The 19,320-nt window shown below is 59.6% G+C and overlaps 2 protein-coding genes across 8 annotated transcripts in view; both read right to left on the bottom strand.

Moving 5' to 3' along the window:
- The window catches only part of PKD1L1 (polycystin 1 like 1, transient receptor potential channel interacting), a 114,810-nt gene extending 107,238 nt beyond the window's left edge, over positions 1-7,572 (bottom strand). The window contains 3 exon segments of the mRNA XM_039235665.1: positions 1,021-1,135; positions 6,522-6,635; positions 7,360-7,572. Coding sequence (XP_039091596.1) covers positions 1,021-1,135; positions 6,522-6,635; positions 7,360-7,548 — 418 coding nt within the window. The 5' untranslated portion in view covers positions 7,549-7,572.
- HUS1 (HUS1 checkpoint clamp component) lies at positions 7,326-19,320 on the bottom strand. 7 transcript variants are annotated; one of them, XR_005528972.1, is made up of 8 exons: positions 18,203-18,825; positions 17,944-18,120; positions 15,520-15,627; positions 14,514-14,588; positions 10,821-10,920; positions 9,654-9,773; positions 8,066-8,288; positions 7,326-7,843 (listed from the first exon to the last, which is right to left on the bottom strand). XR_005528972.1 is itself a non-coding variant. In XM_039235672.1 (8 exons), exons 1-8 carry the CDS (start codon positions 19,257-19,259, stop codon positions 8,206-8,208), a joined length of 843 nt encoding a protein of 280 aa, XP_039091603.1. In that variant the 5' UTR covers positions 19,260-19,320; the 3' UTR covers positions 7,326-8,205. The 7 variants fall into 7 exon arrangements, 4 of the variants coding, with proteins under 4 accessions (XP_039091603.1, XP_039091602.1, XP_039091604.1 ...); XM_039235672.1 differs by adding an exon at positions 19,208-19,320 and having other exon boundaries at positions 7,326-8,288; positions 18,203-18,330; XM_039235671.1 differs by having other exon boundaries at positions 7,326-8,288.

Raw genomic sequence — 19,320 nt, 5'->3', positions numbered from 1 at the left:
TGTGACTGGACCACTTGGGGTGACTCAGCCCCCAGGACGTCCTCCGCAGCAGCCACAGCCTCAGGGAAGGTGGTGTGGGGGACACCTCTGCTGGTCAGGGCTAGCGAGTAAAACCAGGACATGCCCAAAGCCGCGGACACGGCACCGGGCAGGAAGGGAGAGACCTCCGTGAACACAGAGGCACCAGGTAGGAAGGTGGGGACCCCTGTGCACACGGAGGCACCGGGCAGGAAGGCAGAGGACTCTGCACCTGGCTGGACCCTTGTGTGGAAATTGCCAGAACAGCTATTTACACGCCTTGCCTGATTCTTTCCCCGTGTCTGTCCTTTCGGTTGCCCCTCTACCTACCGTCGAATCTCTGGGCACACTCCTTGCCAAGGCCCTTCCCAGGGATTTCCGCCCCACCCCCAGCTCCGAGGTAAACCTGACACGTCACCAGGTCTCCAGAAGGCCCTGGAAGCCTGCTGAGTCCAGGAAGGTGCAGAGCCAGGGAGCGTGCCCATCACCGTCTGGCTGGATGTGGACCGCGGGTCCTTCGTGCAAGATCTCAGGGCTGGGAGGGGTCAGAGGTCACGCACACACGCCAGTCTCTCTCTCACACACACTCACACACACTCACATATACACACAGGCACACACCAAGCAAGAAGTGGCAGGTTTGGCACCGGTGGGGCCACAGGCCAGGCACGGAGGCCGAGGTCACAGTTTGGGCTAAAGTCGGGCTAATGCTCAATTCTGTGTACGGTTCTTTACTTTGAGCAGCTCCCTTAAAAACCTTCACTTTCCCAACACTCCAATAAAAGTGGAATATTCCTTTGAAAGAAAAATTCCCGAAGGCACACTTTAAATACAGCCTGTGGGGGGACCGGGCTGGCTCAGTCGGTGGAGCGCGCGACTCTTGATCTTGGGGTCGTGAGTTTGAGCCCCACGTTAGGGGTAGGGATTACTTAGAAATAAAATCTTAAAAAACAATACAATAAAATAAAGCTTATCAAATTCCTGGAGACCAGGGCCGCTCACCTCTCCGGGTCATCAGAAACGCGTTTAGGGGCCTCCCGGGCCCCCGGGACCGAGGTCCTTCCCGGTGTCCCTGGGTCACGGCCCGGGCCACAGCAGCCAGCCAGCCGGCTTCCTCCTAACCCCCCTGGAAGACAGGGAAGTGGGGGAGATTGTGCTTGTTCCCTGACACACGGCCCACACGGGGGAAGCACAAACCCGCCTGTAACATGCTCCCCACCAGAAAAGCTTGCTTCCCTAATTCACAAAGCTTCCCTTACCCAGTCGCCTAGAGTAGGCGGGGTGTTTGTGTGTCCGCCTGAAAGAGGCCAGCACCCAGCACCCCAGGGGGAGAGGGCGCCTGGCGGCAGATAAAGTCTGGGAACGCAGCAACCATGGATACCGTGTTCTGGAGAGAGGAGGACAGACAGGGAGGCCACACGGACCCCTCAGGGCCACCCCTGTCCTGTGCCCACCTGTGCCCTTGGGGACGTGACGTGGTGCCCCCCCCCCCCCGCCCCCCCCCCCCCCCCACTCCTCTGCGGTCCCCAGAGCTGCCTGAGTCCTCCTAGGATAAAAGCCTCTCTTTTTTCGCTATTGGTCAGTTCCCTTAACTCTTTCTGGTGACATTTTAATTTAATAGGGATTTTTACAAAAGTTGGTTTTATTTTGTATTGTACTGAGAAACCTAAACCACTCTTCCGTGTGGTCTGGGATTGTTTGCGGGTGCACACGGCGCTGGAGAAGGCAGTGGTGACAAGTGGGGGCACGGGAAGCTCCTTCCCAGGGGGCAGGGAGGGAGGGTCCCAGGAGAAAGGCTGAGGAGGCCGTGGGTTGGACTTGGGCAAATTCCTCGGAATCCTGTGATTTCTGGAACGTTGCTGGGGCCCCACAGCCTGGCAGGTGAGTACACAGGGCCCGGGGCCCCTGGTGGGCTCAGCACACAGGCCCTGCACGGGGTCCCCTGCCCAGCGCTCCAGCCCCGTCGTCCTTTCCCCGCGGGGAAATGTGTACCTTCCGGCGTTACCGGTGACGGGCTTTAAAGTGAGCTGTGTGCAAATACCCACCAAGTTGGCACACAGTCCCTCTCCAAAGCCCTGTGGCTGGCACCTTCCTGTCAACCGTGAGGACCCCTGTGACCCAACATCTGCTCCGTGCCCCGGGCATTCCCTTCCCAGGGGTGGGGGATGGAGCCCCAGGCCTCAGAGCCAACCCGAGATGCTGGGCGCGATGAGGAGCCCGGAGGACTGATGTCCCTGTGCCAACCCGCGTGCCAGCGGTAGCCACCTGGGGCTACTTGAGTTTATTTAATAAGAGTCAGTGTCTCCATCACATCAGCCACGTTTCAAGGGCAGTATCAGACACGGGACGGGGGGTGCCGGGAGCCCTGCGGCAGGTGAACAGGGACCACCACCTTGTCACTCCTAAGGACGCAGAGAAGCAGGGACTGGAGGGTGGTGCTCTCTGCGGGGGCTTCTCAGCTGCGCTGGGCACAGATACTCTGGAGGGAATCCATTAGCAGAGCACCCCACATAGCCATCCACCCCTCTCTGCCTTTGCTAAGTTCTGATGAACACAAGGCACCTACTCAGAATAGTTCGAAACCCCAAATTCTACTGGGGTTTAATGCTCAGTTTCGGGGCTGCCTTGGAGGTAAAGGTTTACCTAATGGAGGCCTGCCCGGCTCCTGGGAAGACTCAGGGCAGTTATGACACACGGCTGCCTGACTGTGGCGCTGGGTGACATCCCCACAGCAGGGGCTCGGGCTGTACCCGGCAGACCGGCAGACCGTATGGAGCCCCAACACCTCGGGAATGCTGTTCTTCACAGGTGGTGACCTTTCCCTGCTCTCAGTTCAGATCGGGTCCCTGTTGTCACGTCAGGACTCAGCTTCCCAGCTCTGAACGGAGCTTAGCTGGGCACCCACCTGGCAGGCCAGCACCAACGACAATGCCCGACACCCTACCTTCTACGGAGCAAACCTGCTTCTTTGTGGGCTCCGCTCCTGGAGGCACTGCACAGGTGAGCAGGCATGGTCCACATCTGGAGATGCCCCCAGTCCCCACAGCTGGCGCGCACGACCCACATCTCTAGACCCTCTCAGCAGTGGGCGCGCACGGCCCACCTGGAGGCGCCCCCAGCCCCCGCAGAGGGCGCGCACGGCCCACCTGGAGGGGCCCCCAGCCCCCGCAGCGGGCGCGCACGGCCCACCTGGAGGCGCCCCCAGCCCCCGCAGAGGGCGCGCACGGCCCACCTGGAGGCGCCCCCAGCCCCCGCAGCGGGCGCGCACGGCCCACCTGGAGGCGCCCCCAGCCCCCGCAGCGGGCGCGCACGGCCCACCTGGAGGGGCCCCCAGCCCCCGCAGCGGGCGCGCACGGCCCACGTGGAGGTGCTCTGACCTTAGACCTCCACAACGCCCGCTTCACCCAACCAGGCTCTATTCTCAGCACCGAAGTAGGTGCGTAATTTTTTGGCAATTAAGTCCCAGGCAGGAGGGGAGGGGTGAAGACCCTGGTGAAGGGGACCCACCTTCCTCAGGGCTGCTCCCAGGAATGCACTGCAGCCAGGAGAGCAGGGGCAGGGCTCGGACTAGCGCCCTCCAGCAGGGCCCCATGCCGACGGCTCCAGGGGGAAGGGGGTCTCCAGGGGGGTGTCTCCGGCTGACAGCCCCGGTCACCACAGCAGGGACAAGCCTGCAGCGGCAGGGCAGCAGTCCCGTCCCCTGTCCAGGGAGGGGCACCGAGCCTGGCCCTTAGTACCCTGACAACGGGCCAATCGCGCGCGGGCTGGGGGTGGGGGTGGAGCTGGGGTCTAACTCACTCCCCAGCCCCCCAGCCCCTGCAGATGGACCTCCTACCTGGTGCTAACGGGCAGGGGGGAGAGGGAGTCCTGCTCCCCTGTACTGTGGGGAGGGGACGCCCTGACAGAGTGTGCGATGGTGATGCGGGGCCAGCTCCCCGCATTCCCAGCAGAGGGCCCTCCCAGGACACTTTTCAAGCAGGTTTCCAGGTAGGAGAAACACCTTCTCCACACCTGCGACTAAAACAGCAACTGTCTTACACTCTCAGATACTTGTTGAATGAGCACGGGGCACTTAATCCCTCTAAAACCCTCCCATTTCCCCCACCGCCGTCAAAAGAAAACTAAATTCCCACAGAACACTCTACACACCGCGACACGTTGATCCCGAACGCCCCAGTACCCTGGCCACTTGGAGCACAGGGTGACATCCTGACAGCCTGCCTGTCCTCTAACTGCTCTCCTCCCCCACCCCTCACCCCCTCCCTCCGCCCCCTGCCCCCCCACTTCTTCCTTCTCCTTAGCCCTCCTTCCCCCCTCCCCCCCTTTCCCTCCCCCTCTCTGCAAAGTCACACAGATGATCACGAAAGTCATTATTCAGCACTAAAGAGTTTAGGGATCACTTGGACTTTTCTCTTAAAACATCATGAACAGGAAATTAACGAGATAAATTTGCATTTATCTCGTCGGAGGCAGTAAGACAAGCTAACACATAGGTTGGGGGAACTTAATTAGGGTCCAAAATACACGTGGTCACGGGTCAGCAGTATGGGTGCTGGTGCCAGCCTGCCCGCTCCTCTGTACTTTCATCTGGAGCCGTGGCCCCAGGGCACCTGCACCAAGCACAGCTGCCACGTGCAGGTAACCGAGACATCAGAACACAGTCAGACTTGGAACCCGCTGCTGCTTCGGGCCCTCTGGGTCTGGAGATGGAGTCCTCAGGCAGCTGCGGACCCACAGAGCCCCTGCACACCCGAGTGGCGCCACCACTCACTCCACTTTAGCCCAGACGTGTCCAAGAGAAGGGAGGTCCCCCAGGTCACTTGGGACAGATGAGCCACCCAGCACCCCAAAACTGAAGTGAGCACTACCCTCCCATGTGACAAGACTGGGCGCCCCAGGCATGGGCTGACTGTGCAGCCACTGAGGGTGAGCAGTTTGCCCCTCTAGAGCGGGAGCAGAGGGAAGGACAAACCAGGCAGGGGAGGCCCCCGCCCTCCCGGGTTCCTGTCATTTCCCTCCCTGTGGTGGTCTGCTGTGCTGCTCACCCTCTGCGGGAGCCCAGGGACCGCAGGGAAGTGCTGATCCCCCAGGACCAGTCTCCTGCATGGTTTTAACCCAAGGGCCGCTCTTCAACTCTCAGAGGCCTTGCCCGGGACCCAGGGTACAGAGTTGGGATTTCCCCAAGTCTCTCGGGTCTCCAGGGGCACGGTGGGCGGGCCTCAGGGAGGCGGCCCCCTGCCCTCCCTCCCGGGGGTCTCTGCTTGGCACAGACCCGGGGAGCCCCTGCCAGCCTGGGCCCCAGCCACTATCCCCTTGCTGCCACGCACGGCACCTGTGGACGCCTCAGGCTGGGACCCTCCTGCGGTCTCAGCAGGACCCTAGTTTCCTACTTAGGAAAGGACACGCGTGGAAATGATGAGTCTGAAGTCCGATGTTCCACAAGCTCTCATTGCTAGGTAATTATGAACTGTATCCAAATATTACACCTCAGTCCTTCAAACCATAATTTTTTGATTTTGCTACAAAACTGATCCTAAGAGTTCGAGAGAATCCGCCGGTTTACAAAGTAAGCGCTGGTGTACATTTCCCAGCCCTGCTCTTCCCCCAGACACTCGTGTGTGGCTGTCCTGTCCTCAGAACCAGAGTCACGCATGAGCATCTGGGCTGCTTTCCGTGATGAGCTGTGCCCCTAAATGCCACGCCAGCAGGGGCTCCTCCTGTCACACTGCTGTCAGAGTGGGAACTGCTGCCAAACCAGAGACTTTGCAACAAATCCCCTATGGACTCACGTTTAGCACGGCTCATGGACTCTCAGTGCAAGCCTATTAGAACACCTGTGAGCGTAACCTGCGAGTCAGTTCCTACAAGCACAAGCACCAGAGGAAAGGGGGCACGACTGTTTCCAAGGCTCCACACGTACTACCCACCCGGACCCCAGCAGGTGCTGTCTGCCTGCTAAGTGTCTCCTCTTTCCCACACAGGGCTCCTTCCCACACAGGGCTCCCACCTGCTGGCTCAAGGACCCCCCAGCTCAGGATCCTCTGGAGCCCCCACTGGAGCCCACACAAAAGGACACAACTGTCTCTCTTCAAAGTGAAGCTCTGCCCATCTGGCCACACCCACAGGAACGTGAATGCCACCCAACACCTTCCAGGGCTGGGCGGCACCATGCCTCTGCCCCAGGAAACTCTGGGGGCCACATTCAGGGGCCCCTGGGCTGGGTCCCGTGCCAGGCCCAGGTACCCGCAAGCACGTTAGGCACGAGCTGCCGTGTCGGGGACACCTCTGAGCCAGCACAGGGGACAGGGCGCGCGAGGACAGGCCTGAGCACAGGAGAGCACGGGGGACAGATGGCCCGCGCAGAGCGCACCTCCGGAGGGCGGGACGACACAGAGACACCTCGGCACTTGCAGGTGTTGGTCCTGAAAGAAGTCAACCTCTCGAATTACAGTCGTGTTTCTAAATGCGCTAATGTGCTCGTTCTTGACCTACGTGAATCTCACCCTGGTATACCGCCGGATAAAGCGGCACCTGGGCCTCCCTGAGTCTGCGGTTTCCACCAGCTCCCGGCGCGGGAGAGGGACACCATCCTCACTCAAGGCCCTGAGGCCCCGGCCCTGGTGAGCACCAAGCCACAAGTCCTGCTGAGAATCAGAAACAGACCCCAGCGTCCTGACCGTCACGCAAGGCTGTGTGGCCAGGCCGCAGACACTTGGGCCATCCCTAAACCTGTCAAAATCCGGCATGATGTAAACAGACACTGTGCAAATCGGAAAGAAATTACATGTGGTTTCAGGATATTTAAAAGCCGCACACACACGGGCTTTCCTGCAGCATATTTGACTGGGTTGCTCTTCCCAGACGCAGGAAACCACTGGTGGGCACTCACTCTGAAGGGTGGGCCGCGTCATTCCCACCGCAAAGCGCAGCTCGGACAGGAGGGTTTCCTGTCAGAAGTCAGGGGCCTGGATGCCCGTCTGTCCCTGCCACCAGCTGTGTGGCCCCGGGCAGGCCATGGGGTCCACTTGGCAAAATCTCAGGTGTGTGAGCAGCTGTGCTCACATGCCCTGACGCCCGACAACAGAATGCCAAACACGGGCTAGCGCTGGAGCTGAGGACTGGGGACCGCTGTGTTGGGCAGATGACGGCTGCGCTACTCTGCCGCTCACTTACGCTAACAAATAGCACTTTATTTTTATTACATGTTAAAAGTCATTTAAATAATCAGAAGTAACCAATTTTCCAGACTGGTGACCACGATTACGTTTTCTTCAACCAAAACGAAACAAAAACAAAACCACAAAAAAAACGGAACCAAACTGCTTTTATGAACTGTTTTCAGGCACTGCCCCATCGATGACTTCTATGTTTGACGCTGCAGCTAGAATTAATGTGGCCACAAGCCAAAGAGAGGAGAGGGCTCAATGAGGGGACGTGAATGAGGACCACGTCCCATCGGAACTCACGCTGATGAGCACCTGAAGAGGCACTTAAGAACCGAGCTCGCACCAAGTACTGGGAAAAGGCCATGAAGGAAGATTTCGATGTCACAGATTTCCCACCTCCTCCTCTTCCCCTGAGCAACCGCTTTCCTTCTTAGCTTTGCCACGTGAGTGAAGACCACGTTGACGACACCCCCGTCCACAGGGCAGAGGACAGGTCGCCACGGTGGGACGAGATGGGCGGGCCCCGGGGGATGAGACAGCGGCCGGCCAGCCCTGCACCAGCGCGCACAGGCACATGTGGTCTCAGTGCTGAACACAGGCTGCCCGGGGTCCCTGCGCCTCCCGGACACACACAGTGTGCTTTCCAGGTCGTCAGGCCCCTGCACGTGGGGGACAGAACGGTGAGGATGGTGACCTCGGATGGACGCGGGCCCTGCGAACCAGGAGGCCTGGCAGCCCGGGCTCCAGGCGCTGCAGCCAGACACCCCCGACAGACCCTGCGACGCTCTGCGCAACCGAGGCAGCGGGAGGGCTGCCCTGGCCCGTCATCCGGCCCCAGGAGCAGAGCCAGGGTCGGGCAGCTCCCAGAAACCTCGGCCGACCTGAAGTCCACAGAGGGAACTTCTTCCTCTTCTTTCCCCGTCTCAACGACAGAACAGAGACGAGGACGAGGAAGTAGGAGACAGTAAGTTTATCCAAGCGTGTCCCCTGAGCTCCAGTGCGTCACCAGGGACGAGGGCGGCTATGAGAATGCGGGGATGAAGTACTGCAGGGACACGTCTTCGTGCAGCAGGTCAAAATGGACCATCTTGTTACTCACGATATCTGGGGAGAGAAGAAGGCCTGTCTCCGCCAGGACCCCGGCCGGCGCGCATGTCCCACCCACACCCGCGGAGCCCTTCTCCCGGGCCCGGCCTCCCGGTGACATGACCGGCCCACAGCCAGGGAGACGAGGTCCAGGGCTTCGGTGAGAGGCCCCCGTTTACCCAAATCAGCGTCCTTCTAGGAAAACGCGGTTTCCTGCCCATGAACGAGCCAAGTGAGGCGAGGAGGCCCAGCGCGGCAGTCCGCGGACCACGGGCACAGGCTGCTGTGCGGGCTGCAGCGCAGGAGGGGTGCAGTGTGCTGGGCCTGGGTGGGCGCTGCACGGCACAAAGGGCAAACGCGCGGCTGGTGCACGAGCCCAGAGGGAGGTGCCCCTCAATCCGCACGGCTCCACAGCCATGAGAGCAGGAGTGAGGGCAGAGGCCGTGCCCACAGCCACCGGGGCGTGGGGACAGGGCCGCGGCGGGGAGGCAAGGGCAGGCCGCTCTCCAGGCCTCCAGGCAAGCAGGGCCAGACACAGTCCCTAGGGTGGGCAGGCCCAAGTGCCAAGCCAGGAGGGGGCGGTCCCCGGGGTGGGGGTGGGGAAGGGGGCGGCCCCCGGGGAGGGGGAGAGCCAGGAAGAGCAGCAGGTGGAGACCAGGCAGTGAGGCAGACACTGGAGGAGCACATGTGGGGAAGCCACCACGGGAGGAACTACAGGCTAAAGCACAGGGTTGAGGGACTAAGGAAAGGGGAGGAGAAATCCCCATCTTGTTGTCACAATCTCCCACCCTTGGGGACTCCAAGGCACCTTCCCCAGGCACAGGCAGCTCACTGGTGCTGCACACACCCTGACGGCTCTTACACGGAAGCGGTGGCTGCCTTCCGCTTGCCGTGATCAGAGTGACAAGGAGACAGACAGAGCCTCGAGAAGTTTGGGCCAAGAAAGCCCTCCCTCACAGGCGTCCAATAAGTGACGAGAGGCAGGGGTACGGCCGAGGAAGACAGACGGGCCCGCCACGATCACTGGGCCAGCGTGAAAACTCAGAGGAGTCGGGGAGAAACGGACAAGCATGGGACCCGCCCAGGATCAGACACAGAGGGGAAACAAAGGCATACGAGGGGACCCTAAGCCTAAGCCCAGCAGGGTCAGGGGTGCTGAGTCGGGGCAGATTAACACGGCGGGCCTGGATGATCCACACCGTTCTCTGGAAGCTTCTCGCTAGGCACAGACCCACACGTGGGGCCGAGCCTGGAGCAGAGCCTCCAGGTGCTGCGGGGTCCGGAGAAAGCGCTGGGAAACGGGCCCAGGTGACTGAGCTGTTTCTGCAGCTTGGGGGCGCGCAGCTGCGGGACCCCCGACCCGCACCCCGGATGCACACTCACTGCACACGGCCTTCGTAGGGCCCACTTGCTGTCCGGCGAGGAACTGCAGGAGCCTCCTGATGTCCAGGTGCACCTCGGCCATCTGCGCTGGGTCTCGGTCCCGAGCGGCAGCGTCACGGGCTGCAATGACAGGAGCAGCTTCCGGGGTCATGGGGAGTCCGGAGGTGGCACGTTCCCTCTTAGGTCACTGATGGACGTGACCGCTGGCTCTCGGAGCCTGGAGACACTGCCCGATGTAAACACGGCAGTCTGCTAAGCAAGCAGTTATCACGTCCTTCTCTTCCAAACACACGGCACATTTCCAGAGAATCTCCACTTGCAGTGGCCTGAAACCTGACCTGCTGTCCCCGTTCTGGTGGAAGAAGACGGTCCCGTTAGTCCCCCGACATATGCTTGGGGCACGACCGCGAGGAGCGAATACCAGCCCATCTGCCCTAGAGGGAATGGACCGAGAGAAGAGGTCCTTTCAACGCTGAGCAAACATCACAGACCAGACCCTCCATGTCGTTTATGAAGTGAAAGAAAGTGAGCTCCCAGCTCAGGCCCTGTGCGCGGCCCTCAGCACAGCCTGCGTCACGCCGGCTGCCCTCGGCTGGAGCATGCGGCCTCCGCTACCAAGTGAGGACCCCTCGCTGCGCTACCTAAGACAGCGCTTTCATAACCCAACCTGTGGCGATACGTCCTGATGGCAGAAGTGGCGGCCCGTCCTGGGTTCCGGAAGCTGTGCGCACGGGTCCCGTCCCACGTGATGGGCGGACGTGCCCGGGCCCCCCTCGCGCCTGTGGCGCCACCTGCCGAGTGTGCCCGCCAGGCCTGGAGCTCTGCTGGCACAGCTCTGCCGCTGACCCCACCGTCTGCGGCTCCCGAACTGGGCCCATGGCCTTTGTCGCCGTGGAGGGGGTGAAACGTTTGCCAGGCGAGGAAAGGTCTCCCTGCTCATCTGATTTCATACACTCAGGACCTAAGTAGGAGCCAGGAAACCTCCTCCTCCTCGTGATGCCGTCCTGGGTGAGGAGCGGGGCGGACACAGGCATGGAAGGGACGCCAGGGCTCCCGGGGACCTCGGGACACCCCCCCCCCCCCAACCCGGTCTCCAGGTAGAGATCTCAGCAACTGTGCCTCTGAAACGCGTATGAAAGGCAACACAGAACCCAGCACAAAACTCACCTGCGGGAGGGTTCCCGAGATCTTTGAAGTGGGTCGTAACACACACTAGTTCTGTCTCAATCTTCAAGTTCAATTCTCCACTTAGGTTTGCTTCGATAATCTGCAAAGTGAGTACCGTATGCAGTCTTAGAAAAGAAAAGGAAAGCAGGACGGGCGGAAGGGAAGCAGGACATCTGCCTCCACCAAACCAGGTGACAGGGTCGTCCCACGAAGCCCCCCACCGCTCCCGTCGGCACCAGCGACCCAGGGAGCGAAGACACGGCCAGAGAGGGGGCCTCTGAGGGGAGGCAGCCCCTCCCAGGGGACGTGGGGCGAGGGGCAGGGGAGGCCAGGCCCCGGGCTCCCGGGAAGGGCCGGCGCTGAGAAGAGCCTCGAGAGCAAATGCTCAACGTCTGGTCCGCTCTCACGGCTAAAACCCAGGCTCTCAGAGGACTTCTGAAAGGGCTGTGGTCACGCCCCAAGGGAAGGTCTTGTGGGGAGAGAGACAGAGAGAGAGACAGAGAGAGACCGTCTGGTCCGCTCTCACGGCTAAAACCCAGGCTCTCAGAGGACTTCTGAAAGGGCTGTGGTCACGCCCCAAGGGAAGGTCTTGTGGGGAGAGAGACAGAGAGAGAGACAGAGAGAGACCGTCTGGTCCGCTCTCACGGCTAAAACCCAGGCTCTCAGAGGACTTCTGAAAGGGCTGTGGTCACGCCCCAAGGGAAGGTCTTGTGGGGAGAGAGACAGAGAGAGAGACAGAGAGAGACAGAGAGACAAAGAGAGAGGGAGAGTCCCCCAGCCGGAGGGCAGGCAGAGCCCAGCGGTGCTGCACGGGATGGACGCAGAGCAGGGGACAGACGAGAAGGAAGGGCTTGAGTCAGGGTCCGGGGCGCTCGGAGCTGAGGAGACCTCACGCAGGCACAGAGTGGGAGCCGCAGAACGGACAACAGGATCACAGAGGGAAGGGGACGCAGGACGACACAGGTGGGGGGCCCGGAGAGGGCGCCGTAACAGGAAATGAGACGGACGGACAGACGGAAAACAGGAATCACAGGGCAGGCCCTGAAGAGGAATTACAGAGCAGCGCACAGACCAGAGGCCCTGACGAGAGCTGCAGGTAAAACCCGAGGGAGACCACGTCGTCCTTAAGGAGCCCCGAAGAGGGGCCACGCACTGGGGGCCGCAGCGGCTTCCAGGAGGACAGAGAAGCCCCAGCCCCTCCCCGGGCCCCCCTCACTAGAGCTGCCCCGTCCAGGAGGACAGAGAAGCCCCAGCCCCTCCCCGGGGCCCCCTCACTAGAGCCACCCCATCCACAGCGGGACAGTGGAGGGGCCGCACTGGACCCCACACACCTGGACACTGAGCAGCGCTGCCCCCGCCCGTCCTTCCCCAGTGACCCGCTAGACTGCCGCTCTACAGGACTGATCCCTTCGCCGTCCCCATGCGGTCCAACCTGCACCCCCACCGCCTAAGGTGGGGCCACGAGGGCTGAGACCGGAACACCGTGTTCTGCTCCGACAACCACTGCACTCGGGAAGGGCCCAGGGAATCAGGAAGCTCGCCAGCTGCCTTGTTTTCAGACAGCCACACCGTGTCACAGCTCAAGTGCAGCATAACCACAGGCCCGTTACATCTCGAGCAAACACGACTATTTATAAATAAATAGTGGGGAGGGGCAGAGAGAGGGGGAGACAGAATCGGGAGCTGGCTCCAGGCTCTGAGCTGCCAGCACAGAGCCCGATGGGGGGCTCAAACTCACGAGCCACGAGATCATGACCTGAGCCGAAGCAGGACACTTATCTGAGTGAGACACTCAGGTGCCCTGGCTTTTTTTTTTTTTTTTTTTTTTAATTTTAGTTTCAAGTGATCTCTACACCCAATATGGGGCTGGAACTCACGACCGTGAGATCAAGAGGCATGTGCTCCATGACGGACCAGCAAGGTGCCCCTGAGGCTTTTGACATTGAATAGAAAATAGCCCTCTAACTTTCCTGTTGCATAATCTCGGAAATGTGCCCTCAAATGAAAGTGTTTCTGTTCAACTTTATTGGTGAGCCCGGAAACACACCGCTGTATTTCTAAGCGCTCTCTCTTAGAATCTGGAATCAATACATGACTAAAATAACATCCGGCAATCTGTAAACTCTCACTGCTTTAGAAAAACATTGGTTTTACATAAAGACTTAACTCAAGAGCTTTTATACAAAGAGCAGCTCACAGTGGTTTCGGATTCACTTCAGCCCTGAGCACTCCGGTGACGCACCAGAACACGGCCCTCAGCAGCACCCTTTATTTCTCAACGGTCTGCATGGGAGCTTACTTCTTCCAGTGATTTCCTCTGTGGCCATCACCTACCACTTCTGGACGCTGACTCAACGTGCTAAGCACCCAGCATAAAGTACCTACCTCTCCATCTGCAGAAAATCACAAAGCCCATGTGAAGGTGCACTGTCCCACCCACTTTGGGTGACTCCCAGGATGGGGCCCACAGGCTGGGTAGTGCGGCCGGGACCGGCCCCAGGTCTGTGTGGCCCCGAGGACCCCCCTTTGCCATCAGGTCACAACACTATCCCGCCTGCTGTCACCACTAAGCTGACGTGAGCGGCTGAGTGGCTCGTGAGCTAACAGGTGACACAGAGCAGGATGCAGCGCCAACACAGGACTGTGTCAGACCCCAGTACACATGCCCCCCGTCCCAAAACACAAGCTGGGGGGCCAACAAGCCCCCGGGGGCGGGGTCCCTGGCTACCCGCACATGGCTCCCCTGCTCCTACATGGGTCCCAGGCACAGCACCCCATGGCCGCGTCCCTCACGGAAGGAGGTGGGCACAGGGCTGAGTCTCAGCGAGGACATCCTAGCGCCTCGGGGACGGGAGGTGAGCAAGCTGAGCACCTTCCCTTCCCTCGTTCTGTCGCCAGGACCTTCGGATACAGAATCTGGTCACATAGTCACACTCACTGTGCGCTTGGCCACTCTGACTTTCCACCGACTATTCCGGACTGCAGCAGCTACGCCACAAACTTATGTTTTTAAACATTCTGGGGAGGAGAAAAACAGCTCTGAGGACTCGGCCCCCCTAAGCGACTTTGCTGAGTCACCTCCACTGGACCGCAAGAGCAAACATACAGATCCTGGGACTAATTGCCCCGCTCTTCCCTCGGGGCCTCCCCGAACCTCTCTGCAGGTGCCCAGACTCGCCCCAGGGGAGGCTCCCAGCCTGACTACCGGATCCATGGCAGAGCTGTCACAGGACACCCGCATTCTGGGACAGCTCGGACCTGCGCGCACTGAGACACGTGGTCAGTGGACGGACGCCCAGCTCAGTGCCGACACCAGTGACTCATGAAAGAAACACACGTCGGCAGAGAGGATGTGAGGTCCTGTCCAAGGCACGGGAAGCCGCTGGATGTGTTCCTGACACACTACAAACACAGACACGAGGGACAGGGACAGACACGAATGCTCCCCCCCAGCGGAGGGGGCCGTGAAGTCCGGCCACAGCTCCCGCGGGCACCTGAGAAACGGCGGGCTCTCCCCAACAGGCCAGGTGCTGGGAGCCCGCCTCGCCAGGGGGACCCGCGCCCCCGACTCCACGGGTGAGTGCGGCGCTGTCCATACCCGTGCCGGCCGGGGCTTCCTCCCAGGACACGCAGCCCAAACCAAGCGCCTCCAAGACACTCGGAGTGCTCTCTGCTAAACAAGTTCTCACTTACAAGGTGATTGCTGATGTTTTTCATTTTTTCCACGATGCTCTTCATTGTCTTCAAGACTGGCAGATAAATACTAACCTACACGACGGAGGAGAAAAAACATTAATGCGGCTGGGGGCCGACGGTGCTCAGTGCCTATGCTGGGGCCGTGTGTGTGCTTAGCAGCTCTGAAATCCTGTTCCCGAGCTGTCAGAACAGAGCTCCTTTAAAACTAGGAAAAGAAGAACAACTCTACAACCTTATTCCTGCCTGCTCTGGGTCCCCCTGAAGCCCACATCCCTGTGGGCATCCTTCGGTTCCAGGGGGTGGCCTTCCAGCTGCCTTGCACGTGCACGCACCCAGGGGATGCAGGGCCACCTCCCACCCTCACAAAGGCTGCGGGTGGTGGGACCCCAGCTCTCAGACCCTGAGGCTGAACCCCTGGCGGCTTTGGAGACGGCACAGTCTCTTCCCTGTCGGCACAGATGCCTCCAGAGCCCAGTGAATAGCCTACCTGGTGTATTTTCACAACTCCTCCTTCCACAGATTGTGAGCAAGAGGGAAAGGACCCTCCAGCACCAATTCCTGGCCACACGCCCGAGTGGCCTCTCCTCCTCGCTCTTACAGGAACCCCGGACACCCGTCCTTACGGGACGAGGAAAACTCGAGGTCAGGGAAACGGACAGAAGTGACCGCGCCCCAAAACTACTTTAGGTTAGTTTTACGGAAGCGCTGCGACCGAGCAGGACATTCTCTGTCCCGGGTGTAAAGCGCTTGGTGTTTCTACTATGCTCAGTGCAGTCTGAAGGAGTTTTATGTAAACAACAGGAGGCAAATATTCCAGTTTTTTGGCTGGAGTATCCTTTAAAAATGCCTCTCGATTCCTTTCAGGTACATACAATCTTCAAATGAAACAGATGGTGAGGCCGTAACTGAAACCGGGGAGTTCAAATCACACCATCTACTGTGCGAACAGTCAGCGCGCGAGCAGTTAGTTAATGCGTGAGCAGTGGACGAGGGCGTCACTCACGTCGGCGTCTGGGACAGCAGGTTCTTGCAAATCCTTCCACAGTTTCCTAGGAATGACCTTAACGGGGATGTCATGTGTCACAATGCGGCTACTGCTTGACACCGATAACTGCCAAGAGAGAGGATATATGTTTGTGACGTCAACATAGAAAATCCAGGGGTGCCTGGGTGGCTCAGTTGCTTAAGCGTCCAACTTCGGCTCAAGTAATGATCTCACAGTTCGTGGGTTCGAGCCCTGCATTGGGCTTTGTGCTCACAGCTAGCTCAGAGCCTGGAGCCTGCTTCAGATTCTGTATCTCCCTCTCTCTCTGACCCTCCCTTGCTCATGCTGTCGCTCTCTCTCTCAGAAACAAATTAAAAAAAAAAAAAAAAAGAAAAAAGAAAACCCAGTGACTGAAAGGTAAGCAGAAGCCGTCCCCAAATCTACATGGAATGTTCTCAATTGTTTCATCTTAAATCCACAAACAAGTATTTCCAGCGGGGCACCTGCCCTGCTGACCCTTAGTAGAGGTCGTGTGGGTGAGGAGTAAGGCAGGGTCCCCACGTTCCAGGGCACAGATGGGTCAGGGAGCAAGAAAACAGACACGCAAACTTGTCTGAGCTGCATGTGACATGCTGGTCACTGCCTGGAAGAAAACGGAATGGCGACCAGGTGAACGTTCGGTAAGGTCTAAGACGGAGGCCGAAAAGGCCTCCCCCAGGGGCAACATTCCAGATCGCACCAGAACACAGTGCAGCCGACGGTGGGAGGACAGGGACGAGTGGCCCTGTCACTCACTTCGTGTGAAGCCAGGAGGCAGAAGCCAACCCACTCACTGAAGGAACCGAGACTGTTCTCTGTGCGCGCTCAGTGTGTGGCTGCATCTACACTGCTGGACAGAGCCGTCTTTATCCATGTCCAGGGGCTTCCACAGAACAACAGACTGATGTATCCTACCCTTTTACTTGTTCTTAATTATATTTAATGTTCATTGTTTTGAGAGAGGGAGACAGAGACTGTGAGCAGGCAAGAGGCAGAGAGAGAAGGAGAGAGAATCCCAAGGAGGTCAGTGCTATCAGTGCAGAGCCTGAGGCGGGACTCCAACTCAGGAACCCTGAGACCATGATCTGAGCCGAAATCAACAGTCAGATGCGTAACCTACTGAGCCACCCACGCACCCCAACTTGCATATCCTGCCTCTTTACTTTTGTTTTTTTTATTTTAATTTATTTATTTTAAGACAGAGAGCAAGAGAGGAGGGGCAGAGAGAGAAAGAGGGAGAGGAACCTAAGCAGGCTCCACACCATCACCACAGACCCCAACACAGGACTCGAACCCACAAATCACGAGATCATTACCTGAGCCAAGACCAAGACATGGACACCTGACCAACTGAGCCCCCGGCGCCCCCTGCCTTGCCCTTTCAGACAGAAGGCATCACGCATCATGACGGTGTTTCTGCTTAAACCAGTGAGGAACCACACAAGCTCGTCCTGAGGCGGGGAGTACTCCGAGGGGCTCTAACAGTAGCCGACAGGCGAGGAATCCGTTTCTGGAAAGAACTTTCAACTGCGCACAGCGCTCACGCCGGAGTGGGGCCCAGCACACACCGCACGGGGAGGGAGGCTGCGGGTGTGAGGGGAGGGGAGGAGGAGGAGCAGCGCTGGACTGGCAATAACAGGAGAGGGGGTTTCAGAGAGTGAGAAGGGGACGTTCCAAGCAGGAGCCCAGGGTCCCCAAAGCCTGGGAGCTGGACAAGAAGGGGACATTCCGGGGAACCACGTAGAGAGGGATAGGAGGCGATGTGGCTCCCAGACAGGTGGGGCCGTGCGCACAGGGCCGTGAGCATCACGTTAGGACGTGAGCTGTGAGAGTCAGGAGGGGAGGGGGCTGAGGACGACAGGGGTCAGATTCTTCTGGGAGCAGCACTGAAGACACGGGGTTCTGGGAGACGGAGATGTCACCCAAGGGGGTTACAGACGAGGCGGGGAAAACCCTTCCAGGGTGAAAATGGATGGGAGCCATGATTTCTAGCCGAGGGGACCACACCCCTAAAAGGAACGGAGGCGCGGGGACATGCAGACTCGGGAAGAGGCCGCGTCCCAGCTGAGTACTGTGTGGTCACAGTACAGAACATACACGGGGAGGGGCTGACTCCCATGGAAAACAAGATCTGTGGGCACATCTTTCTGTTCAGTAACACCAGCTAGGAGCGCTTGGGTGGCTCAGTCGGTGAGGCATCCGACTCTTGGTTATAGCTCAGGTCATGAAGCTCTTGGGGTTTCCTCTCCCCCTGACCCTCACTCAGTCTCTCTCTCTCAAAATAATAAATGAACTTAAAAAAATAAAAATGAAGCCAAGGAGCTTTCTACGTGTTGTCACAAAGCCCCGACTACAGCCACTTCCCGCCCTGCTGGGAAGGCCTGAACCGCCCCACCTACTCACCAGCTCTATGGAGATGGTGAGGCAGGGGAAGTGTTTATTCGTCAGCTTGACCTTCAAGGCTCTGGCGTTCTGGGCAGTTTTCAAAGCTCGAGATAAATTCTCCGCCGTCAGCTCTAAATAAATCTCGTTGTTTTCCGCGGAGACACCTTCCATCTGAAATTCACTGAAGAAGTTCTCCTGAGGGCAGGAAAAGAGGGGGCGTCTGTGCCCTCTGCAGGGGCCTCTGGGAGCAGTCCACAGGCGCCCCGCACCTTCTCACCTGTTCCAGCTCACACCACATGCTCACGCCTCCATTGGCCACTTTGTCCGAGACGATGAAGTTCAGCTTCTCTGGGCTGATGCGGAGGGTGCAGGCTTTGGCCAGCTTAGAGACCATGTTACTGACGCCTGCAGCAGGGAGTGAGAGCGAGGGACTAGGACACTGGGCTTGGACAACCACCTCCATGTGCGAAACTTCCTGGTGGAAAGATTACCCACAGAAGGGGCTTCAACCTGCCCGGCCCCGCAGGCTTCACCGGGAGTGATGGAATGAAGAAGGTGCTGAAGGTTAACTGGCGCCCAGTAGGCATTCACTCACTCAGCCTGCACCGGCCCCCTACCCAGGCCTTCAGCGCAGAGGCCAAGGACCCCCTACCCAGGCCTTCAGCGCAGAGGCCAAGGACCATTGCGGCCCGACCAGAAAGCATGTCTGCGCTGGGCACACTGTCCATAGGGGACAGCGGCCCGTGTGAGATAAAAAACTACAGGATAGAAACCAAGTTCCGGAAGCAATCCTTGTCACCTGCTCCCCTGCCTCCCAGGCCCACCTGGGTCCACCCCTTTCCTCCCCCGGAGTGGCCTCATCCACTCCCACGGCCCCATCCTGCGGGGGAGGGGGGTGTTCCCGGCCCCTCATCCCTGTCCCTTGAATTCTCCTACGGGCTCCCGTCCCTGACCTCCCCACTCCCTTCATCCCCGCGCCCCTCGACCCTCCCGTGACCCCACGCCCCCATATCCCCTCGGCCACGTCCCAGTCCCCCATCTCTCCCCCGACCCACCACCCCCATCCCTGTCCCCCCACCCCCGCATCCCTCTCGCGGCCCCACGCCCCCACTCCTTTCCCCCACCCCCGCGCCGCCGCCCCTCCCGCGGCCCCAAGTCCTCCATTACAGCACCCCCCAGACTTCCGGCGGCCCGCGCCACCCCCCACCGACCCGGCGCGCGCACTGCCGCCTTCCGGCCCCCGCTCCCCTCTACGCCCCGCGGCCGCCGGGCCCCAGCTCACGTGTGAAGTGGTTCAGACAGGCCGCGTCCACGATCTTGGCCCGAAACTTCATGGCAGGACAGGGGCCCGCGCGGGGAGTCGGGGGACCGCAAACTCGAGTTTCCTCCTAAGCG

This window comes from Hyaena hyaena, unplaced genomic scaffold (genome assembly GCF_003009895.1).
Source record: "Hyaena hyaena isolate Hyena2069 unplaced genomic scaffold, ASM300989v1 scaffold_101, whole genome shotgun sequence".
Lineage (NCBI taxonomy): Eukaryota > Metazoa > Chordata > Mammalia > Carnivora > Hyaenidae > Hyaena > Hyaena hyaena.
This window is presented reverse-complemented; position numbering and strand designations above follow the sequence as displayed.